The 24,616-nt window shown below is 55.6% G+C and overlaps 2 protein-coding genes across 2 annotated transcripts in view; both read right to left on the bottom strand.

Annotated features, from left to right (window-relative positions):
• POLE (DNA polymerase epsilon, catalytic subunit) overlaps nucleotides 1-1,486 on the bottom strand; it is a gene marked incomplete at both ends in the record, with an annotated part of 30,846 nt that extends 29,360 nt beyond the window's left edge. Inside the window, 6 exon segments of the mRNA XM_082007767.1 lie at nucleotides 1-45; nucleotides 126-206; nucleotides 369-504; nucleotides 1,005-1,035; nucleotides 1,038-1,109; nucleotides 1,357-1,486. Of these exon segments, the coding sequence (XP_081863893.1) occupies nucleotides 1-45; nucleotides 126-206; nucleotides 369-504; nucleotides 1,005-1,035; nucleotides 1,038-1,109; nucleotides 1,357-1,486 (495 nt within the window).
• Nucleotides 1,487-3,170: 1,684 nt separating this feature from the next.
• CARD8 (caspase recruitment domain family member 8) lies at nucleotides 3,171-15,648 on the bottom strand (the record flags this gene model as incomplete). Its single annotated transcript, XM_082007766.1, has 9 exons — nucleotides 3,171-3,433; nucleotides 6,277-6,421; nucleotides 10,491-10,616; nucleotides 11,222-11,478; nucleotides 12,808-13,099; nucleotides 14,060-14,128; nucleotides 14,495-14,571; nucleotides 14,823-14,861; nucleotides 15,390-15,648. The coding sequence occupies 9 exons, from the start codon at nucleotides 15,646-15,648 to the stop codon at nucleotides 3,171-3,173; spliced, it is 1,527 nt and encodes a 508-aa protein (XP_081863892.1).
• Nucleotides 15,649-24,616: the final 8,968 nt, after the last annotated feature.

Here is a 24,616-nt window from a genome sequence, read left to right as displayed (position 1 = left end):
CTTCTGGGTGGCAATGTAGAAGTAGGGCTTGTAGGGCAGGGCCACCTAGGAGAAAGCAGACAGGGGACAGCAGTGGGACCCCCCTCATGGGACCCTGCACCCCACCCAGCCTCCCAGGGACTCACCTTGAAGCGGCTCCCATCCTCCTGGATGAAGTAGTAGTCCACAGCGCTCACCGACCGCCGGTCCTCATCCAGCACCTCCGTCTGCCCACGGGCGACATGGTCTCAGCGAGGTCCCTTCGTGAGACCCCCTACCGAAGGCCTCACCCTGGGGCACCCCTCCCCCAGCCCTACCGGGGATCTCTCCGTGGGGCCCCCCCGCGCCCCATCGGTTGGCTGCTCGCCCTCCACCCCGCCGGTCCGTACCGGGTGCATGTTGATGAGCCAGCCCGTCCGCTCGCCGGGCTCCGCGGGCCGCTCGAAGCCGAACAGCGCGTCCAGCCGGTCCGTGCGCTGCGACCGCTCCAGACGCTTGAAAGCGGACAGCGCGGGACCATCATCCCTGCCAGACGCCGCGCCGTCAGCACCCGTCGCCGATCGCCCCCACCGCACCCCCTCGGGGGGGTCGCCGCCGCCCCGCAGCACCATGCCCGGCCCGATCCGCCGCCGCGGAAAGAATTTCCCGCGCTGTGCTCAATTCCCGCGAGAGAGAAGCTCCCTCCCGCTCCGCCCCGCGGCGAGAGAACCAGTTAGAGAGCGACCCCGCCTCCCCCGCGGGCACCTCCCACCAATGCTGGGTGGAGCGCCTTGGCACGCCCCGCCCCCTCCCCGCCCCGATACCCCGCGCTGCCGGTTGCGCGCCCGGCCGGCGGCCCGGCGGGAGCCGTCTCCTCGCCTGCGGGGGCAAAGCGGCCGCAGCGGGTCTGCAGTGAAGACCTGGTGCCGCCTCCCGGCTGCAAGGCTGAGTGCCCTTGGCCGGCTGAGGTGTGACTGAGGATTCTCCTACAGCCCGACGGGTGGAAGAGCAGTCCAGCGCACCGTGCGCGTGCGCAGGGACGTGACGGCGTGGCCGCCTCCAGCACCCCCGCCGGGACCCCCTGCCCGGCAGCTGGAGCTCAGCGACGCGGGGGCCCTGCCCAGGCTGGGGGACGCGACTGCCGCCCTCCCCTTTGCAGGTTCAACCAGCAACGAAGCTGAACACGTCCCAGAGGCACGCGCAAGGACGCACAGACAGAGGACGCACAGACAGCCACGGGCAAGGCACTGCCATCATCAGCACCCATGCACAGGACCTGCATCACACACCAGCCCCATCCCCTCCTCCTCTGCGGTGGCAGAGGCACACTCGTGGGTCCTCCAAGCACCCTTGCCTGGACCCCAGCCTGCAGACCCACCCCATGGATCCTTGACTCACTGACTGGTCCAGCTTGAACTTTGCTGGTGAATGCACAGGCACACCCCACGCACACCCGGTTTGGCAGGGGGATACTCTCGTCCCCCACCAGACACACAGGCTGTGACACATGGTCCAGCTCCAGCTGCATGGAGCCCCTCATTTGCCTCCTCCCCGAAACTAGTTTTGGGGACAACATTTCCACCCCAATGGCTGGAAGTTAAGGACCCCCACTCACTACAGTAGCTCTATTGGGACCCCACTCACTCCAGCAGGTGACACCAAATGACTTGGTCCTTGCAGCACGTGCACACAGGGGATAGACAGTGAGATGATGCAGAGAAATAGTTAATAAAACATTTAATAAGAAAATATATAAAAGATGGGACAGACTGTGGTGTCCAGGCACAGGGCTCAGCCAAACTGGTCCCAGTTTATACCTGAGTGGCCCCTTTTATACCCCTTTCTGCCTCCCCCCACTTTGTTCTTCTCAACTCCCCATCCCCACAGGTCCATTCCCACACCTCTCCCAGCCTGTGTCCAAGGTCCCCCTGGTTCACATGCTCAGCAGTTGCAAAGCCCAGGATGATCCTCTTGGAAGGGCCAGCCCCAGTGTGGTTTCTGGATAGCCCGTGAATTAGTGCGAGCGGTGATGTCGGGTCCCTTTCATTGCCTCCTCTGTCACATGCTGGTCTTGTTCCCAGCTTCCTCTTTTTCCTATTATCCCTGGTTGCATTGAAGGTCCTCGACCCTTAAGGGAGCACACACATACTCTTATAGAGCGTTTCAGCAGCAACGTGTTCTCCAGGTGTTCAAGAGAAGGAATAAATATAAAGGAATACTTAAGACAGCAGTCTCATTTCCACCCCACAAAGCCACAGAGGGTGTGGTAGAGACCATTTCACTTAACGCTCCCTGGAAGTTCCTTTGAGCATCCAGAAGTTGCTGTCTCCACTTAGGCAGGTCTGAACTTCACCTAAGCTTGACCCAAAAAATCTCTTCTTAGTTACTGGACACCAAAGTAGACTGCCCTGACTGGTGTGTTCAACAGCGGAAGAATGCCGTCAGCAAAGACATCCACACGATCCAGAAAGGAACTGACTTCATGGATGCGAAGAATGTGATTTAAGAATAATCTGCTGGCTTTCTTCTGAACATAAAGTGGCTGTTATTGAGTTAGACTTTCCCTGAAGATGCATGAACCTGTATCTCTTCTCTTTGCTATTTTTTATGGCTTCTTTTGCGGGGCTTCTTCACCCGATGCTGCTGGGGTCAGGATGCTTGTTTGCTCCTTCAGTGACTTTTGATCATTTGGGTAAACTAGGCTGGAGGGGAGGGTTTGATGTTCATATGGGTTCACATCAACATCTATGGCGTGCTGTGGCTTGTGCATGAGAACAAGCCTTTGCAGATAGCTCTGCATGGTAAAGCAGCTCCCCTCTTCCAGCGTGAGAGGTGCCCATGGACACTGAGGATGGGGAGGCTGAGCTGGAGGTACCTGTTGTGATGGGAGCTCCTCTGCTAGCAGCTGTCTGGAGCTTCTGGAGAGGCAGAGGACCCGTCTCAGGGAGGCAGACAGGTCTGAGGTATTGGCACTGAATTGGGAACCAAGGTTGTTCCAGCAGCTTCTCACCACTGGCCGGTGTGACACTGCTGGCAACTGAGTCAGCCAAGCAAGGCAGGCCTGCAACAAGTGGTTCATGAAGGCTTATTGCTGCTTTGCACTGTGGATTTTGCATTGAAAGGTCAGGATTCAGGCACTGATAAACCTGACTGCCCTTCTGCTGCTCCTGTAAGCTGAACAATGGGAGCAAAAGCAGTCTGCTTTCCCAGGCCTAGCTGGACTTCTCCAGGTCTGCGATGAGATACGGGTCTTTTATCCGGAGGATCTGGTAGAGCTGCTCCTGCGCCTCCAGCCCTTTCTTCTCAGCTAGCTCCAGCAAAACTCGATTCTTCCTTTGGCTTGTGGCTTGACCTTGCACCTCCTCTTCTTCATCGCTGTTGATGATGTTTGCATGCCGTAAGTGTAGCAGAATGGTGGAGAGCTGCCTCATCCTGGAGCAAAGCTCCGTCTTGTGCTTCTTCATGAAGGCTGTGCCTAGCAGACACCAAGCTCATGTTACCGTGCTGCGCACGGCCAGGCAGCTGCAGATGAGTGCCATGCTGTGGTACGTGGCATCCTAAGCCAGCAGACACTGTGGCTGTACACCCTGTACCACAGCCACATGTCTCTGTCCCTCCACCAAGAAGGATGGGTACCTGCTGCACCGGCAGTGGGAGCACTGGAGGCAGGGCAGGGAATGGGGCAGGAACATGAGCCAGAACTAGGGGAGGTCACATTGGTGGCAGCCCCTATCTGGTTCCAGCAGCTGTCCCCTCTGGGATCTCTACAGTGTCTGGCCACGAAGTTACCATCTTGCCCCCAGCCCTGCAAGGTGAGGAGCTCCTAACGCAGAGCACAGGTCACTCAAAGCTCTGAAATGTTGCAGGGTTGTAAGTACTTTGTAAAGAAACAGAGCCTGGAAAGGCAGCCGATGCCAGTGGCGTGCTGAGCAAGCCCTGGGTCAGTGCAGCAGGCAGTGCTGCCCAGCTTCTCCTCCCAAGTCTCCACCCAGACCTCTTATACGAGGCTGAAGTGGGCATCCAGATGAGCATCTCCTTGTAGAATGACGGGATGTTTTGGGTTGGAAGAGACCTTTAAAGATCACCTAGTCCAACCCCCTACCCTGGGCAGGGACATCTTTCACCAGATCAGGCTGCTCAAAGCCCCATCCAGCCTGACCTTGAACACTTCCAATGATGGGGCATCCACATCTTCTCTGGGCAACCTGTTCCAGTGTCTAACCACCCTCAGCATAAAAAATTTCTTCCTTATGTCCAATCTAAACCTGCCGTCTTTCAAATTACAACCACTGCCCCTTGTCCTATTCTTGCTCTTACCTGCCACCCTACTCTCCTGGTGCTCTCAGGCAGGTTGTCGGCCAGTGTGGTGACTCAACGTGCATGGCAAGGAAAAAGAATAATGCTGAAATGTCCAAATTTGTGTCTATCTGATCCAGGCCTATCTGCCTCAACCTGTGGCTTAGCTGCCTGGGTGTCCTGTTGGATCTGGCCTTTCATTAGTAAGACAAGTTGCAAGAGGTAATGATGAAGTGTTGTGGCCCTGGAGAAATTAGACTGAGATAATACCTGCAAAACCACTGGTCAGCATGTTGTTGTTATTGTATTTGAAGCAAGTGGAAAGCAAAGCCCCTTGGTCAGAAACTCCCGGAGCTGCTGTAAAGGTGGCCCAGCCATCCCCGCAGCCAACACCTGGTCACAGGCTCTTTCCAGGGGTGTCACTCCCATGCAAAATGCTCCCATTTGGCACAGGGGCCATGAGCCCCCGAGCCGTCTGCATGGGGTGCAGCAGCTGTACCACTTACTAGAACTCAAATGAAATATTATTTATGGACCGTGAACTGTATGAGCTGCAGCTCATTCTCTGTAACAACAGCATGTCTGCCCCCAGAGAAGGCAAACCAGTTCCGAGGGTCACCTACACGACGCCACTTTACTCCCCAGCATGGCACAGAGCATGCTGCCAGCAATGTGGGAATAAAAGTTTGAGATTGCAGCTTTCAAGGCCTTTTGTCCAGAAACCATCATATGGATGGGAAAAGAGGCTGGTTGCTACTTTAAACCAGAGGATGGTGAGCTCCAAAGAAATAGATTCAGGCTCTAGAAATGCAGCTCTGAAACACTGTACTGACCTGACAGGGTCTTGGAGACACAGGCAGGAAAATTAATATCACCTGAAAGAGAGAGACATCACTGATATGATGGTGCCTAATCTTCCATGACATCTTCCTGAGGTGCCTGATCCTCCACGAAGGCATTAGCCATTCCTCCTGCTGTTCCTGCCCATCTGTGGAGAACTCAGTAAAAGCTCTTGGGCTCTGCACGGCTGTAGCTGCTACTTTTAGGAAGTGCTGGATTAGACCAACAGAGGAGGGGTCCCAAGCCACGCTGAACAGTATCATACCCTGCGCCTGCGAGATGCTGCTGCCCGCAGCTGCCTTGCCAAGCTTTCCCACCAGGGACCCCACGGGTGGGGATTGCTACGTGAAGTTAATGGCATGTGCAGTGGCTGCTGAGCCGACCTGGCAGCAGCTGGGCAGAGAGCTGTGGAGATAAGGAACCTGCTGCTCTGGAACTGGGTGTGCTTCTGTTCTCCCAGAGGACACATGGACACGAGTCTTGGCACCCACCATCAGGTGCTGTCCCGACTAAAGTTCTGCATGGGACTCAAGTCAGTAAAAACAGCCCTAAAGCAGAATAGTTGTAAGCAACAGTCTCTTGATGCCACAAGAGAGCAGTCTCCACAGCATCAGCATGCTTGCTGCGTGCTGTGAGCAGAGATGCATGGTGAAGGTAAGCTCTGGTCCATCTGGCCTTGCCCTGATCCTGTGTGCTCTGGGTGCTGTTTCACACACTGGTGTGACACCCAGCAAATCTGGAATAGCGCTGGCTGGAACATGTAGTTTTTTAAGATGTTGATTTTTACTGAAATTTTGGTATTCTCCTGATCTCCTCTGCATCGCACAGTGGTTGCACTAGCATGTCCGTGGGTGTTCATTGCATTAATGGACTTTTAAAAATAAAGTCAGATTTCTATGCAAACAGTTGCCAAGAGAACAGAGAGACACTGATAGTGCTGTCCTGCTCTCTTAACACCCAGCATCTGAAAGTCCACATTAAATCTGAAGCTCTGGTCCACTGAAATTGGGGTGTCCTTTCAGGTCCCTATTCTTCTGTGGCCAACTGCTGCATAGGCAGGATTTGCTTTCCTTGCAGGATGCCTGGATGACCGTGGACACAAAATGCATGAGGTCTGCTTCGGTGGTGCACCTCTACTTTTGCTAAGACGAATGAGCCCCTAGATGGACCTGCTGTTCCTACCTGATCTCAGTGATGCTCTCCAGACAACAGTGTCATTGCGTGTGTCTGTCATAAGGAGCTCAATTTCCTCTGCCATGTTCCTGATGTAGATCTCGACAAAGAGCTGCTGTTCCTTCGGACTCTTGTAGTAAAATGGCAAGTGTGCCTGTAAAGGTAAGAAGCAAGTCAAGTCTCTCTCACTACGGGGAGCTGCGGTGAATTCACACACGTTATCCTGTGTTTCCCAGTCATACCAGCAAGAGGAAAAACAAGGGAAGATGCACATGTGAGAGCTTTGGTATGCTGCCAGTATCACAAATTTTGGTTGGAAGGGACCTCTGGAGTATCTTATCTGACCTACCCCTCAAAGATCACAGAATCACAGAATCATTAAGGTTGGAAACGACCTTCAAGATCATCAAGCCCCACCATTAACCCAACACCACTATGCCCCCTAAACCATGTCCCTAAGTGCCACATCCACATGTTTTTTTAATACTTCCAGAGATGGTGACTCCACCACCTCCCTGGGCAGCCTGTTCCAATGCTTGCCACTCTCTCAGTGAAGAAATTTTTCTTAATATCCAATCTAAACCTCCCCTGTTGCAACTTGAGGCCATTTCTTCTCGTCCTGTCACTAGTTACTTGGGAGAAGAGACCAACACCCACCTCACCACAACCCCTTTCAGGTAGTTGTAGAGAGCCACAAGGTCTCCCTTCAGCCTCCTCTTCTCCAGACTGAACAATCCCAGTTCTCTCAGCTGCTTCCCATAAGACTTGTGCTCCAAACGCCTCACCAGCCTTGTTGCCCTTCTCTGGACATGCTCTAGCACCTCAACAACCTTCTTGTAGTGAAGGGCCCAAAACTGAACACAGTGTTCGAGATGCGGCCTCACCAGTGCTGAGTACAGGGGCACGATCCCTTCCCTACTCCTGCTGGCCACACTGTTTCTGATACAGGCCAGGACGCTGTTGGCCTTCTTGGCCACCTGGGCACACTGCTGGCTCATGTGCAGCCAGCTGTTGACCAGCACCCCCAGGTCCTTTTCCACCGGGCAGCTCTCCAGCCACTCCTCCCCAAGCCTGTAGCATTGCATGGGGTTGTAACCGAAGTGCAGGACCCGGCACTTGGCCTTATTAAACCTCATACAGTTGACCTCAGCCCATCAATCCAGCCTGTCCAGATACCCCTGCAGAGCCCTCCTACCCTCCAGCAGATCAACACTCCCAGTGAACTTGGTATCGTCTGCAAACTTACTGAGGGTGCACTCGATCCCCTCATCCAGATCATCAATAAAGATATCGAACAAGACTGGCCCCAGAACCGAGCCCTGGGGAACACCGCTTGTGACTGGCCACCAACTGGATTGAACTCCATTCACCACAACTCTCTGGGCTTGGCCATCCAGCCAGTTCTTTACCCAGCAAAGAGTAAACCTGTCTAAGCCATGAGCCACCAGTTTCTCCAGGAGAATGCTGTGGGAGATGCTGTCAAAGGCTTTACTGAAGTCCAGGTAGACAACGTCCACAGCCTTTCCCTCATCCACTAGGCGGGTCACCTGGTCATAGAAGGAGATCAGGTTGGTCAAGCAGGACCTGCCTTTCATGAACTCGTGCTGGCTGGGCCTGATCCCTTGGTCGTCCTTCACATGCCCTGTGAGCACTCTCAAGAGCAACTGCTCCCTGATCTTCCCCGGCACGGAGGTCAGGCTGACAGGCCTGTAGTTCCCAGAATCCTCCTTACGGCCTTTCTTGTAGACGGGCGTCACATTGGCAAGCCTCCAGTCTTCTGGGACCTCCCCTGTTAAGCAGGACTGCTTATAAATGATGGAGAGTGGCTTGGCAAGCTCCTCCGCCAGCTCTCTCAGTACTCTTGGGTGGATCCCATCAGGCCCCATAGACTTGTGGGTGTCCAGGTGGCTTAACAGGTCCTTAACTGCTTCCTCCTGGATTATGGGGAATTTATTGTGCTCTCCAGCCCCGTCTTCCAGCTTAGAGGGCTGAATACCCTGCGGATACCTGGTCTGGCTATTAAAGACTGAGGCAAAGAAGGCATTAAGTACCTCAGCCTTGTCCTCATCCTTGGCGACAATGTTCCCTGCCATATCCAGTAAGGGATGGAGATTCTCCTTGCCTCTCTGTTGTTATTTGTAGAAACATTTTTTGTTATCCTTTACGACTGTGGCCAGATTGAGCTCTAGCTGGACTTTTGCCTTTCTAATTTTGTCTCTGCTTGACCTAACAAGATCCTTGTGCACTTCTTGAGTTGCCTTCCAGAGGTGATAAACTCTCCTCTTTTCCCTGAGTCCCAGCAAAATCTCCCTGTTCAGCCAGGCCGGTCGCCTTCCCCGCCAGCTCTTCTTACGGCACATGGGGACCGCCTGCTCCTGCACCTTTAAGATTTCCTTCTTGAAGACTGTCTAGCCTTCCTGGACCCTTTTGCCCTTCAGGACTGTCTCACAAGGGACTCTCAAGATGGACCAATGTCATGTCTAGATCTGCTCAGCTGGGGCTTTGTCTAGCTGAGTACTGAAAACCTTGAAAAGCAGAGATTCACCAGCTTCTCTGATGGCTGCATCTCCACCGAGTGATAAAATTCTTCCTAACATTCATCCTCAACTTCCCAGGTCGCAACTTAAGGCTTCTACTGCTTTTACCTGACACTGCTGAGAGAGTGGCTGTGTCATCTTTCAAACTGCTTTTCAAGACAGAGTGCCCAATTACTACCTGGTCATTCCAGGAAGTAGAAAAACCAAACCCTACCTCGTGATTCACAGGTCTGAGACTGTCTCCCAATTAAGCTGAAGGCCCTGGCTGTTTGAGGCTGCACTCAGCTCAGCAGCAGGGTTGTAGCTGCAAAGGGGATGATGAATAAACTGGAGGGGAGGGATGGCATTCAGAGGAACCTGGAAAGGCTGGAGAACTTTGCTGGTAGGAAGATCACGCCATTTGGCAAAAGCAAACGTAGAGTCCTGCATCTGAGACGGAATAGCCCCACACCAGACAAGAGCCGGGGCACTGGGTGGATACAGAAAGGGGCATCACAGGGAAGGACTTGGGAGTCCTGCTGGGCATGCAAGTTGAACAGGAGTCAGCAGTGTGCCCTGGCAGCAAAGCGGCTTCCCAGTACAAGAGAGACATAGACCTTAGCAAGACAAAGACATAGCAAGGCCAGCTCCAGGCTGGAGTGCACAATATGCAAGCAGAGGCAAAGGGAATTGGGTTTGTTCAACATGGAGAAGAAAAAGTCATGGGGAGAACTAATCACTGTATTTAATTATGTAAAGGGGGTCTAAAGAAATGACAGAGCCAGCCTCCTGGAGGTGCACAGCGATGAGACAAGAGGCAAAAGGCATAGGCTGCAGCAAGGGAAACTCCTATTAGACAATAGGGGGGAAAAAATCACGATGAGGGTGTTACAACACTGCACCAGAAACCCAGAGGGGCTGTGGTATCTCCATCCATGGAGATATTCAACCTTGACTGGACATGGCCTTAAGCACCTTGATGTAACTTTAAAACTCACATGCTTTGAGTAAGAGGTTGGACCAAAGACCCCCTGAAGTCCCATCCAACCTAAGTTTCTCTGATTCCCTTTTCATGATTATGGTGCAGTGCAGACCCATGAAAGGAGATTTTCATAACCAGCCATGAATGTGCCATTGAACTGTCATCAGCTGCTCTCAGGATGTCACAAACTCCTGTGTAAAACAAGTAGCCACAAGGACTAAATGGTCAAATCTTCCTAGATTTTCCCAGCCATTGCAATCTGATTGCCACAGGGCAATGGTGCTCAAAATCAGAAATCCTCAAACGGAGTTTCAATAGAGAAAGAAGACATGTCACATTATGGCACAGAGAGGAAGTCTTTCTCCAGTCCTGCTCCTAAGATGAAGGAAACTCCTTGCAGAGGAGATGAAGGACTTGGACCACACCTGAGGCAACATCTCTGCAATTCCTTCTTGATACGCAGCTAAGTCCAACAAACTCACACATTATGATTTATGCCGTAAGCAAAAACAAATGCAGCCCCTCTGGGGCTTTGGGGTATGCTCTGTGCTCTTTCTGGGGACATGTATCATGAAATACATTTGCCACTTGTAATCAGTACAGCTCTCTGCACCTCTGGCTCTGAGACCTAGTAAGACAGATTCTGGTAGCAGAATATGGCTGAAGACAAAGACTTACTGTATTTTCTGTTTCACTGCAAAATAAAAAGGAACAATCCCACTTACGTCAGGCGTTATCACCACGGAATTTGTGCTGGTCACCTGGTAAATGCAGCCAAAGAACAGAGGGTTGAATGGAGGAGGCTTGGGAATAAACTTTGAATTCCAATTCATTTCTTGCTTTTCAATGGCCTGTAAACATCAAGCATCGCTTTTGAGAGAGGGGAAGAAAAGAGCTGTGAACTGGAGGTAGCCCTTGGAAAGTCAAGACAAGAAGAGACTGTCCCACTCAGAACAGACTGTTGAGTGTTACAGGCAGTGCTGTGCTTCAGGGGCCAGGCAGATCCTGCCTGGTGCAGGCAGGAACCTACCATATGCAGGCAGGAAAATGGGCAGGATAATGCACTGTGACTCTGAAAGAGGGCAAGGGCTTGCCCGCAACAGGAGAATGGCTGGTATGCAGCCATCTGTCGCTGGGCCTGGCAGTGGCCAGCAAGCCCTACATCTGCTCCGCGTTGCAGAGCATCCTGTGCCACGGCTTTGCTCGTGCGAGGACATGCTGTCCCAGCCGAAAAGAGTGAGTGATTCTGGGAGGCATCTGTAAAAGAGGAGGGTGGGGGAGGCAGGAGCAAGGATGCTGTCCTGCGGTGGGAGATGGGGGCACAGGACTGTGTGTGAATCAGAGGCAGCTGGCAGAAAAACTGGGAGGCATCTCTGCTTATCAAATCCAGTCCCTGCTACTGCAGCCAGCCCCGATGCCGTCCTTTTTTAATCCAGTCAAGCTCTCTCCATCTTACCTGCTTCACTGAGTTGTCATCTGGGATCAGGTAGAGGTGAAGAGTGGTATTTGCAGCACTGAGCTGCTGGAAGATCAGCACCAAGGAGTGCATAGGGAGTGAATTTAAGGTTGAACGTAACTTCCTCCAAAGCACCCCAAGCAGTGAGAAGCTGGGATTCTCCAGGACAGCAGAGAAAGCGATCAGTCTGGTCGGTCTCTCCAGGGTCATCTTCCCAGATTTAAAATGGGCAATGGAGCACAGGCTGGTATTTGTGACTTCTGCAAGAGATAGCAAAAGCAACAAGGTTCTGTTTAGTCTTCCTGGCACCCTCTCAGGCTGCTTTCTTCTCTTTAAGTCTTTAGCAGCAGAAAGGACACATGTCCACACTCGATGACATGCTCTGCTTTAGGTCCCGTGTGTGCCCCAGGCTTTTGGAGCTCGGGGAGTTGCAGGCCTTTGGCAGTCAGAAGACTGCGGATCTGAAGATGGCAGCTTGGCACTGTGGGAATAGTCAGACTGCACCCGTGCAGCATCCTACTTACACACGCCACACCACCGTGTAGCGGGGAGGCAGACGGCCGCTGTGTGACGAGTCACTCTAGTTTTTGGTCACAAGAGCAGCCTGAACATCCCGAGGTGACATCCCTAGGCATGACCAAGTCGGAGAGCTCTGCTGATGCCTATATCACCCGAATTATCTCTGGAGCACACTTTGCCATTAACCTGACAGATTAATACAATTACAGCATTGTGCTTAGCACAGCTGTGTCAGTGAAGGGTGCGTAGAGCCATTTTTCAGCTGACATGGCTGTGCTTGCCAGGCCCTGGGTGGGAGATGGAGCCACGAGAAACTCCTTCTGCTGTGGGCTCCATTCAGGAAGAGGGCACCGATCTGCCAGGAAGAGCCCCTCGGCCAGCACAGCCAGTGCCTGTGTCAGGGCCCCCCAGCACGGGGGACTCAACTCCCGCCCGCGCTGCAGCCCCGCTGCGGGTGCTGACACGCCTTCTCCGCTCATTAGCAGTGGCTCATTAAGAGCACTGCAGAGCAGAGGACCCACACCCAAGCCTGGCGGCTCCTCATGTTGCCTGGTTGAAAATGGACAATTTCATTCCACTTATTCTTCTGCCCTGGCCAACTCCGACCTATTGCATCCCACCCCGGGGCGGTCCAGCCTGTGGGTGGGTGCAGCCGACAGCTCCTGTCCCGGTAAACAGAGTGGTGACAGCCGTTGCCACCCACAGCTGCCATAGGTGCAAAGAGCTGAGAAACTCTCTGGGGAGCCTGGGGGCTGATCTGCAGCTGGGCTGGGGTAGTGCCCGGGGGTCATCATGGCAACAGGGGGGAGAAGGTGGGCAAGGAGGGGTTGGTGGTGCGGAGCGGGAGCTGCGGAAGGGACAACAGTGAAGGCTTGGTAGAAAGTGAAAGAAGGATGAAGGACGCCAAAGCAAAGCAGAGGAATACAAGGGAGTACAGGGAACATCGTCGGGAAGGGAGAACTTGGCCCTGTCTGGAGAGAGGTCTCCAAGGAGCCAGAGACGTCCCTGAGCGGGGACAGGCCGAGGGATGGTGGCTTTGGAGACCCAGGTCCCTGTGGCTGCTGTACCTTCCAGGCAGATGACGTGAGGGAGACGCACTGCCTGCACAACCCCGGGCTGCACCTCGATGTGGAAGAGGGGTCCGGCGGGCACCCACATTTCCTGGTCAGCCTCGCTCAGGTGCCTGGTCCAGGTGGCGTATCTGTAGGTGATGGTCACTGCTGACTTCACCTCGAAGCCGAGGCCTGTGATGGAGCACTGGAAGATGCCTGCGCCAGGGAAGTGAGCTCTGCAGGTGGGAGGGATGACAGACTTATGGGACGGGGCTTTTGGAAGGTGCTCCCGCTTCACCTGACAGCTCTTACCGGTACACGGTGCGGTACTTCAAAAAGTCTTGGGTTATCTCCGGCGTCACTTCTGGAAGATCCTGCAACACAAGTGTGGCCCGCTGGGGCGTTGCGCACTGGGCACTGCTAGCAGGAGGCGTGCTGGGGTTTACGGTGAAGCATGATGCAGCTTGGCACGGCAGCCTGGGGCCTTGCAAGCAGCAGCAGGGGATCAGCAGCTGCTGCCTGGTGCCCAGAAACGCATCATCATCCTCACTCCCATCAGTGAGGAGGGCAGAAAAATCATTCACTGGCAACTCCTCTGTCCTGAGATCCAAAACAAACACTGGCCATGTCGGAGGCTCATGGCCCCTTTAAAGCAGATCCCCGTAGCAGTGCCCAAGAGGAATCCTGCAAGGAGGACTGAACACTTGGTCCCGCTTGGGTAGATGCCACTGGGGTGGGGAAGGCATCTGCTAGTCCATGCATCCCCCATGCATCAGTAGGAAAGACAATGGGTGGACATGCAAAGCAGCTCCCAGAGCTCCAAACCACGTGTTTCACCCACTGATTTTTGGGATGTATTTTGCAAATGGGAATTCCAGATAGGAAAGTTTCTGTTTCAAGAGGGAGAAAATACTGTTGGCTGATGACTTTCTTGTGAGTGAAGTCTGGGCTGTTCCTTCTCTGCCATGGTGTTTCAGCAGAGAGGACAGTGGCCACAGGCAGATGAAATGTTTAGCAGTGAGAGTAAATTTAGGATGCCAGAAAGTGGAATTTGTCTTCCCACGAACTTGCAAACTGGGGCAATGTGTGCTGAGTTAGCATAGCAAAAGGGACTGAACTCTTCTGGAGGATGAAGAATTGCTGTGTATAACAGGTTTTGAAGGCACACCCAGCCTCCCAGGTGACAGTCAGGGTCAGTCTGAGGCTCCCTGCTGTGCCAGTCCCTTTGGGTGTGACAGTGCCCTGCCAGGACCAGCAAAGCCCTTACCTCCCGCAGGCAGTGCCAGCAGTTTCCCTGCGGTGGTGGGCCCAGGTTCAGCCTGTCACTACAGCTCTCCTGCAGGGGGAACATAGAGGAAAGCACCCACAAGCTGTATTTCTCCCCTCCAGCCGTGCTTGCCTGCTGGCGGCAGGAGGAGAGGTCTTCTGAGAGCGTGAGCAACATCCCCAGCACCAGGTGTAGTGCTGGCCCTGTTCCCCACTCCTGCAGGGAGGAAACAGGCTGGTGCTCCTGCGACCGAGGGCAGCATTCACCAGCTCCTGCCACCCGGCACGGTGCTGCGTTGGCGATGGGCAGTGCCGCAACCCCATCTGCAGGGCTGGCTGTGAGCCCGCATGCTGCAGCTGTGCCTTCCTCCCCAGCCCTGCGGTGCTCCTCACTCAGGCACCCCAGCCTCGGGCATCGTGTCCCGCGAGACCTCACCTCTGCACTCCCCGAGGCCTCGTCTGTCAGAGATTTGCGAGGGCGTGCCACCAGCTTCTTTAGAGCTAAGTCTGCGACTGGAACAGGAAGACATTGTCATTTTTGCCTCATGTTTGGGAGAAGAAGCCATCCTCAAGCAGCTGTGACCCAGCCTTCCCAATCCCATTAGCCACACTGATCCCCTCATGTACCACCGCATGCTCCCACATCTACCACAACTTCCACATCCTCCTCCATGAACCATGGCCAGGACATGCTGCTCACCACGGCGCAGCTCCGCCAGCCCCGCTGCACCAGGTTGTCAGTGAGGGCCGGGGCATGACCTTACCTGAAAATGCAGGTTTGACAGCTACACCACCGCCTCGCACTGCAACAGCAACACAAAGCAGAGGAGAGCTCAGGAGCCAGGTCGTGTCCAGAGGAGTATCCCATCCTCTGCCCGTCCTCTCCCGCTTCTTCACCCCTTTGCAGGGTGTGTCTTCCTGCTGGTTTGTGCCCACTCGCACCAAGCTGCCGGGCACCGGGAATCCCACCCAGCTGCCCTTCCCCAGAAGGCAGCACGTGCTCCCGGCTTCCACTGCTCCACCCTTCCCCGCTGCCACGCAGAGAGCAGATTTCTTGCTCAACTTCCAGGAGCAGAGTCCTTCCTCTCCCTCCTGCCTTCCTCCTGCATAGGTGCATCTCTGGACCCTCTCTTCCCTGCCTTCCAGTGCAAGTGTGCTCTGGCAGCTCCCTGATGCACACACAGCCCCAGCCACCTTGCCCCTTCCTCCCTGCCTGTGGAGGCTCCTGCCTGCAGACCCCTCCTCAGGACACCCCCCAATCTGCATCCACTACCCCTCTCCCAACTCCAGACGGATCCTCACCCACTTTCCCTGGCCCACCCTGCACTTACATATTAGTGTATGGTACAAAGAGCAGTTGGGTGTGATTTCATAGTGTCGCAGGGTCAGGTCATCATCCATCTGTCTGCTATTGTAGTGCAACATTCCTCTTTCGGGGGTCAGGGAGGAGTCACACATGTTCAGCTTGACCTTAAGATCCCTCACACTGTCATCCAGAGACACTGGCACTGCAAAGGTTTTGCCCTGCCAAGTCTTAATGAAGACATAGAACTCTCTCGGGTTGTTGGCCGCACACTGCTGGTCCGCCATGGCATCTCTTTCAGCCATCCCAGAAGATCTGAGGCTCTGGCTCCGTCACTTCCCAAGAAACCGAAAGTGCCAGGTGACGTCAGGGTTGACTCACTGCCGAAGTCCCTTCACGCCTCAGCGGAGTGCTCTTCCTCCTGCCCACAGCCCCTGCCTGCATGGGCTTTCTCCCCTGGGCTGCTACATTCGCACAACCCCTCTCCCTTGTTACCTTTCCTGTTCCCGTCTCCCCAACCTGGCCCCTCTTCCAGGATTTCCTTCCCCGGGGAAGGCAGGGGAAAGCAGGGCAGGGCTGTCCAAGCAAGGGCAGAGCTTTTTCCTAAGGGAACAGTGCAGCAGAGGCTTGGATCCAGCCTGGAAAACAGGTCTGGGGGTGCTAGAAGGCCCCCCACTGGGTTATGGGGTCACCCCTGTGCCTGCTGCTCACCCTCTCCCATCACATCCCTGCCTTCCCTTTCCTGCCAGTCCTGAGAGTGCCCGGGCTGGGCAGGACGTGGCTCTGCCTGCCCCAGGCTGTGGGGGGGACCACCTCGTCCCTGTCGTGCCACAGGGCCGTGGCAGGGGGGTCTTAATTTGGGGGTGGTGGTAGGTGCAGGGCTGTGGGTTGTCTCCCTGACCCTTGCAGAGCTGGCAGGGAGCCGAGGGTAGGCAGCACAGTGGGCAGCTGCCCGGCACTCCCTGGCACTCTGTCAGCCCCCCAGTGAGGCCCCGCTCTCCCCTTCAGGGCAGACTCACAGGCCCTGCCCCACAGCACCCACTGCCCCCACCAGCAGCCCCAGCATAGCTGAGCACCCTGTCACACACCCCAGGGTGCCCAGGGCTCAAGCTGGGCAGGAGGGGCAGGACCTGCCTGTGTCATTCTGGACTCCCTCTGCCCTGGCAGAGGGGGAACAAGGACATTCCAGTGACTGACCCTATTGTCCAGGCAGGGCCCAATGTGGGAGTGGCGTCAAGGTGATGGGGTCAATGCTTGGAGCCTGACACTGCACTCCAAGAGCAGCAGAAGAGACGGTGCTGACGGCGGCACACACTGTGACTGTGGTATATATGGGGAAGGGAGGACCCACAGCCGTCCCTCAGGGCTGGGGCTGCCCGCACGCCCTGCTGTCACGAGCCCTTGCCCAAGCTGAGTTGCTCCATCGCAGGCAGAGCCACATCTCCTGCTGTTGCTGGGGCAGCGCAGCCCCGCGGCTGCTGCTGTTTTGCTGTCCCTCCCCTGGAACAATGCACGCGGCCCTGCAAGGTGCAGTGAAACAGCCCCAAATCTTATACACTTGTAGTGTCAGCTGAGCCAGACCGCCCATGGCCCACCAACTGTGCTTACTGTTGGGATAATTCCCTGCAAAGCTATGTATTGATTCCTTCCAAGACTCAGTCCTCGCAATTTGCTTGGCGGCTGCTTGGGAGCAGTTTTCCACACCAGAGGTCAAAAATCCTGTGTCACAGGTAGGGAAAGAGAGGTGGCTGTTGGCTGCCACAGGTCCCTGCTGCCAGCAGTACCACATCCCGTGGGATGAGATCTGCACCGTGCCCCAGCCAGGCACAGTGCCACATACAGGGCTGCTCCTGCTCTGCTGCCTGCAGACGTACACAGTGGACCAGTGCAATTTCTCCTTCCTTAAAACTGAGGCAGCTCCACGAGGACCCACCTTCCCTCTCACAAGGCCGTGGAGGCATGTGGCTCCCTGGGGTTCCTGTATCTGCAGGCTCCATCAGTGGGTAGTTTTTTTAACAGCAGTGCAAACGGCAGCTGAACAGCCCAGTTAAGCCTCTCGTCTCATTTGGAGCAGGGAGCAAGGGACTAAAGCTGTGCATCAGAGGGCAGCAAACCACCTGGACAACCTCAGGGAGCCAGGGTGTAAGACAGCAGCAACCCAAGACAATCTGTGGAAGAAAAAAACTTCCTCTGTATGCAGGGCGGTCTCAAAAGTCTTAGAGGGAAAATAAAGGGCATATTTGGGGCATGCAATAAGAAAAGGCACACAGAGATGCTGACACTCTGCCAAACAGGAAAAACAGTTCACTGGGGAGAACAGAGATGTGCCAGGCAGGCAGGAGGGGGAAGAGATCCCTGTCTCCACAAGGGGAGAGCAGAGAAATGTGAATCCATGAGGAAAACGGAAAAGAAGGACCCGGGAAAGGACAGACGGGTTATTTCCACGGGGGCAGGCATAACCCTGGTTGCAGGCGGCAGTGCCCAGACCTGCTTGACCGAGCGGGAGCAAAAACACCTCTTTGCGTGCCCGGGACCAGCGTGGCGACCCACGCCACGTGAGCCCTGGGAGTGGGAAGGGCCGACGGGGACCCCCGCGCTCCGCTGCCCGCTGCCGGTGCCGCGTCCCGGGCGGGCGGACTCCCCGCCCCGCTCGGCCCGGCCACACCCCACCACGCCCCGCTCGGCCATATCCCGCCCCGCCGCGCTCCCGCCAGCCGCGCCGGCACCGCCGCTGCTGCCCAGGTAAGAGCGGGGGCGGTGGGGCCCCGTCTTGGGGGTCGTTCCGTGGGGGGGTCCCGGTGCGGGGCCGCTGCCCGCAGTTTGCCCAGGGCCGCAGCCGCGCCTCCGGCCGCGGGGATGGGGCGGTGGGAGCGGGGATCCCAGGGGCGCGGAGGCGGCGGGGCGCCGCACCGGACACCGAGGCTCTTCTGCAGCGGGAGCCGCCGGCAAGGCCGGGGCTGGGGGAGAGCGGGTCGGTGGCTGCCGCAGCGGTGCGGGAGCGCCGCTCGTTCTCGCATCTCTCTTGAGATACAGCAATTGCCTAAGAAATCAAAGCAGCAAAAAAATGGGTTGCGACTGCTGCCGGGGAAAAGCCGCGTTTCTCCTCAGCCCCACGTTTTGGGGTCCCTGTCCCCGTCTCCCCTCTCCCCCCCAGCGTGTCCTCCAAGTTTGTTTGTCCCTGTTTTGGGGGACTGCAATCCCACCTGGGCAAGCAGCCCTGGTTTCACAGCAGCAGCTGGGGGACTGGCAAAATGCAGACAGCCCAAGTGGTACTTGCAGGTGCAAATTTGCCTTTGCATGAGTGCGTGGGGAAATGGCATCAGCAAAAGTGTGGGTAGCTGCATGGTCTCCTTTGAGAGGGAACATCCAATTCCGAGTGCCGTGGATGGAAGCTGAAATCTGGTGGAGGTGTGCTCTAGCTGTTAGTCTTGGAAAACATTGCCGTGATAAACTCCTTTTGCACTGCTTGCAGCTTCTGTAGGGAACATGGTTTTCTCTTGTGCAATCCTGAGCTGGCGGTGATAGCCAGCAAGAGGAGAACTTGGCTGCCAGTAATAGAGCGATTGAAAAGTAAAACTCTCCTGTGTTGTGAAATGTTTTGATTTTGTATGAAGCAGGCTGCACCTGGGGAGAATTTTCAGCATTTGCACTTTTTATTGGCATACCTTTGAGATCTGAACCAAACCTTGCGTTTAATTATTAATGGCAGAATATTTCCAATGCAGCTCGCAGAGGACGTGCTTGGAGGGGTGGCAGTGACAGCGCTGCCGAATGAGCCTTTTAACCTGGAGCCTATAAATTGCTGAAGCAGCAGCCAGTAAAACAATTGTGGCTAATTGTAGCCTGGCACAGTGTCCCCACTGTGCTTCTTCAGGAGCCAGCGGGACACATTAAGAAGCAGCAGCTCTGTAGCCATCGGTGCTGTTGCTGACACGAACTCCTGGTGACAAGGTGGAGTGCGCCAGGACGCATCCCTCCCCGTGCTCGGTGGGACGGGGCCGTGCAGCCCTTCAGCGGGGCTGTGAGCTGCTCTCGGCCTTTTGCAGCATGAGTCTTGCTTCTGTTTCCTGGGGCCATCTGAAAACAAATTACCTGGCAAAGCCAAATCTGCTCTTTGCTCCAGCTGGGTGCAAAAGCAAATCTCGGTCCCAGCCAGGAAGTGGCTGGAGGGGTAAAGGTTTGGCAGGGAGGGGCGCACTGAGGAGCGGGCATGGGCTGGGGCTCCCAGGGAGGCCAGCTGGTGGAAGGAGCTGGAGGGGAAAGAGGGGGCTGGTGGGGCTCTGACGGTGTGAGAGTCACTGGGCGTCAGCAGCTGGGGGACACCCGGGGCAGGGGGCCAGGTGGGAGGGTCGGGACATGTATGGAAGTGCCAGGACACTGGGAGCAGGAGGGCTGGGCAGAGAGCAGGGGGAACTGGGTAGAGAGCTGTCCAGGAGGGAAAAAAGGGGGTGATGAGCTGGAGAGGTAAAGGGGAGGTTGGGGTGCCAGGGAGAGGAGAGAAGAGGGTTCCTGTGTGTCAGCACCCTCGAGTTTGGCTCATCCGTTGTGTGGGCAGGGGATGGGCAGCAGTGCACGGCTTGTCCCTGCGAGCAGCGTGACGGTGTCACAGGTGCAGCACCCTCGAGGTGGAGGGGTGGGAGGCAGTTGCAATAATGAGCGTGTTTTCCACCCAGTTGGGCACCCAGTGCTGGGAGGCTGGTCCTGTGCGAGGGCTGGGAGCTGGGGCTGGGGCAAGGGGGAGCATCTTTTGTAGTGTAATTCCTGGAAAAAGTGATTCCTTGACTTCAGGATAGAGATCTGTCTCTTTTCATCCCCACATTATTTAAAAAATACAAGTTCTCCCTGCCTTAAAAGCATCGTTCCCTGTCACGCTACCTTTGTGTGACTTAGTTGTATTCCCACTGGCTCTTTCCAGGCTTTTCTTGTGGCGGGTGAACCCTGTGCACCTCCCCGGGGTCAGAGCAGGGCTGCTGCGGCTTGTCTTCATAACACAGGGTGCACAGCGTGGTCCCCGGGGTGGGAAGGAGCCTCGGGACCCCTGACGCTCCGGCCATGCCTGGGCTGTGTTGAGAGTCCCGCGTCCAGAGGAGAGACCTGCTTTCTTTGGCAGCAGAGCCGCGTTATCCTGGAGATGGGACAGCTCATCTCTGCTGAGCCAGAGCTTGCAGGGAGCTGAGCTCTTGATGCTGGACTGGGGGGTTTCTCCTCATGGCCATCGGCTGTGGCAGCTCGGCCGTGCCCAGGGTGTTGCAGGGGGTGGAGGATGGACCCCTGGGTGGGCAGAGAGGGAGGCCGCGGGCAGCTCAGCGTGTCAGCAGGACTTCGTGCCAGCAGCTGCCTTGGTTTTTGGTGGGGTCGCTCTCTGCAGGGCCATGGAGATGGCAGGAAGGTGCCTGTGGGCTGCCTGACACTGTAGGTGTGGCTGTGCTTGGACAACAACTGGAGCCCAAATGCTGTCTCACGGCCACCTGCTCTGCGCCGTGGGGAGTGCGGTCTGCCGGCTGCTGCTCTGCCAGGCTGTGCCCGGGATGGACAGGAGCTGCTGCAAACTGGTGGCCCATGGAGACTGGCTGCCTCTGGGGAGGGAAGGAGGTCAGCTGCAGGCAGGAATCGCTCAGACCCGTTGGGCCTCTGTGTTGGTTCCTGGTCCATGGCAGGGGTTCTGGGGGCCAGGAAGGTGCTGGAGCAGAGGCAGCCGTACTGCCCGGTGGGCTCCAGGGACTCTTGTGATCCACCTTACATATTTTTATTCATGGCCTCTGCCCACAAAGCAGCTGATGCTGCTGAAACTTGCTGAGGAGGTGGAGGTGAGAAGCATCGTCGGTGGCTGGAGTTGCCCCACCAAGCAGAGATGGAGCAGAAATGGGACATGAGGCTGTGCATGGAGGGACCAAGGGTGAAACAGGAGCTGATCCTCAGGAGATTGTGGAGGAGGACAGTTTGGGTGTACTCACTGGGGACGTGGGGAGTCAACACCCCCAAATCTTTCTCACATTGCTGCCCCAGGCGTGGGAGGACCTGGTGGAGGGTGGTGGCCCACCGCATCGCTCCGGCAATCCCTCTCTGGGAGTCAAACTAGAGCAAGTCCCCAGAGAAGTAAGAGAAATGGACAGCCCTTGTCTTAAGAGGACACCAGGGGTGAGAGTCTGGTGCGTGGGGGCTGGTGATGCGGGGGGGAGGTACATGGTGGGTCGGGGTGAGCGCGTGCCTAGCCGGGACGGAGCCACACGGGGTATGTGTGGTGCAACGGTGAGGCTGGGAGACGGGGTGTGCCGCTGGGTGCCATCGCATGAGGTGAGGAGGTGGGTGTGGAACGAGGGCTCTGGGTCCCGGCGAAGTTCCGGACTCGGCGGGCAGGAGAGGTGCCCTGCACCCAAGGACCAGAGCCTGGGCTGTCCCGTGGGACGGCCTGTGCTTTGCGGGACGCGCTGGGGAGGCCGCAGCAAGGCCTGCGCTTTGCTTTGTTTGCAGGGTGTGTCCAAAGTGGGTCTGCGGCTGGGGCTGTTCCGTGGCTCCTGCTGGGCCTTGTGTTAAAGACAATATTGTGCGTGTACGAAGAATTGGCGAGGAGGCAGCTCAGCAGTAGATAGGGTATGGTTTGGGATCAAGGGTTGTTTTTTTCCACAGTGGGGACCAGAGTCAGAGCCAGCTCTTCCCTGCCGGTATGGAGAGTGCCACCAGATGCTCGGAACCTCCACCCGCCCCCTCCTCTGGTGCCGTGGCCTGCAGAGCCAGACCTTGTTGGCCGGAAAGGGCTCGCAGTCCTCTGCGCCCTGCAGAGCCGGCAAGGCTGTTCGCAGATGAGCGAGTCTTCCCGGAGATGTGGAGCTGCCGTGCACCCTCTGTTCCCTGGCGTGGGTGGCGTTGCACGCTGGTGGGTGAGGAACTGAGGAGCACGGGGCATTCTTGCCCAGACTTATAGATAGGAAAGTTTTGCCTTCCTGTTTTTGAAGATCAACTCTGTCCAGAATAAAGAGTTCAGATGGAAAACCAGCCTTGTGCAACAACTAGACAGATTCTCACCTGAACTGTAAATGTGGTAGAAAAAAGGCCATTATTGATAGACATCAGGGACCTTCCTAAAACTCCAGGTATCCGTTGGCACGGTATCCCCTAGTACAGGCACCTCCATTGACTTTCCTCTCATGGCCATAGAGCCTTCTCTCAGACCTGGACGCACTGTGGCAGCTGGTGAGATCTAGGCACACAGAGCACAAGGGTGTTAATGAGACTGATTTTAGGTGTCCTTATACTGAGCAGGGAAGAAGTGACTCTGACAGGCTCTGACATGGACTCTTCAGACATCCACGAAAGATGTCTCGAGAAGAAAATGCTGAGTTCTTTGAATGGTGATAACATTGCTGTGAGTCCAAAAATTATCTGCAGTAACTGAAGGACAAAGGTCTTGAGGCAGAAACAGGCATATGTTTGCAAGACAACAGAACCAAGATACAATAAAAAGAAATTTTTATTGTATGCAGGGGCGGTTAAAAAACAGCAGCTCCAGTTGAGCGTGGAGCTGTAAGACATTGCCTTAGAAGACCTATGATACAAATGACTGAAAACTAGAAAAACAATGCTTCCACAGGGAAGAGAGGCGTCGAGATCAAGGGCACAGCTGGACTCCTGGTCCTGCAGCAGCAGGGAATCGATAGCCAGACGTGGCCCCAAGGAGCCCTGGCAAGGGGCTGTGCTTAATGCTGCAGAGGAAGGTGGAAAGCCCCTGGGGACCTGTGCCAATCTGCCCCAGGGGAAAAAATCTCCTTCCTGATCGCAGAACTGGCTGTTCCCTGAGCACATGAGCAAGACCTGCTGCCATGGCCTCCCACAGCTGCCATGGCCTCCCACAGCTGCCATGGCCTCCCACAGCTGCCATGGCCTCCCACAGCTGCCATGGCTCCAGGAGACACCAGCACTGCCCAACCCCTTCCCTCCCTCCCCTCGAGGCATCTCAGGGGCTTCCAAGCATGGCAAAATACTCCAGAAGTGATAGGCCTGGGAGAAAAGATGTCGTTCCCAGTTGCTGCAGGAGACCATTGAGTGCTCCAAAGTGTTGTCATCTTTGAACATCTCCACTTCCCATTTCTAATGGGTGCTGCATCTGGCAATGGAAGAGGTGTGGATGGGGAGCTCTAGGGTGGTCTCCAAGTGCCAAGAATGGATTCTCTTGTTCTTTGTAGACTGTTGACTCTCAGCCTTTTCCACTGATACCTATCTGAAAAGGCCTGGTACCTTTGGGGACACCCAGGTGTTAGTGGGTCTTCTCTTGTCATGAACAGCATTGGGTCCATTCTCCAAAGCTTAAAGCAGGATTAAGGTTAGATCCAGGTTGGTATCTTGCCTGCTCAGAGATGGAATTAGATCAGATGACTGCCAGAGACCTCTTCCAGCCTAAATTCTTCCACAATCCTGTGGCTACACAACGGCTCTTCAGCGCAGTCCTCTCAGGTGTGGGATTCAGCCTGTTACCTGCAAGGCTGAAATTCAGCTCATGATGCCCATTATTAATGGCTGCAGGACCTCCTGCTGCAGGCACCTGAGGCTGCCATCAACCTCCCAACCTCTCCCAAGTGTCTTGGTGCCCTTGGGGTGACTGCTGGACATGTGGCGTGTGTGGCGAGTAGGAGACCTTTGAATGGCAGAGGATAGAGCTGCCTGGGCAGAAGGTGCAGAGCAAGAGGTGCCATCCTGATGGGGGATGAAAGCCAGTGTGGTCATGACCACAGCTGCATTTGGGCTGCCATGTCATCTTCCTTGCATTAAAAGCTGCCAGTTGGTGTCATGACTCTTTGGTAGACCCTTTATCGCACTGTCCTTGGGAAACAGGCATCCCAGGGGCCCATGCTGCCTGCCTTCTCCATTGTGGTTTTTTTCAGTCCTCCAAACAGAGAAGTTCTTCCTTGACCTTGGGGAAGCTCTCTTCCTCATCCTAAGGCAATGGCTTCCTTGGGAGATATCTCTTGCTGACCTTTGCTTTGAGATCCTGGTGTGTGTCCTAGGAGAGATCTTCCTCATCCTCACTTGTGCAGACCTTGGCTTTCCATGAACGTGCAGCCCTTTTCCTCCAGAGTGGTGGTGTCACTGAAGAGACAGAAGTAATCTCCTTGGGAATGGAGCAGGTCCCAGATGTCCCACTTGGTCACTGTGAATTCCAGTGGCTCCTCAGAAACTTTCTCAAGGATCTTGCAGGTGCTCTCCCAGGTCTCCTGCTAGGGCTCCCCCCAGATTTCCTGCAGAGCTGTGCCAAGAAATCAG

Source organism: Phaethon aethereus (genome assembly GCF_964289735.1).
Source record: "Phaethon aethereus genome assembly, chromosome: 17".
NCBI lineage: Eukaryota > Metazoa > Chordata > Aves > Phaethontiformes > Phaethontidae > Phaethon > Phaethon aethereus.
Note: the sequence above shows the minus strand (reverse complement) of the source record. Positions and strands in the feature narration are given on the sequence as shown.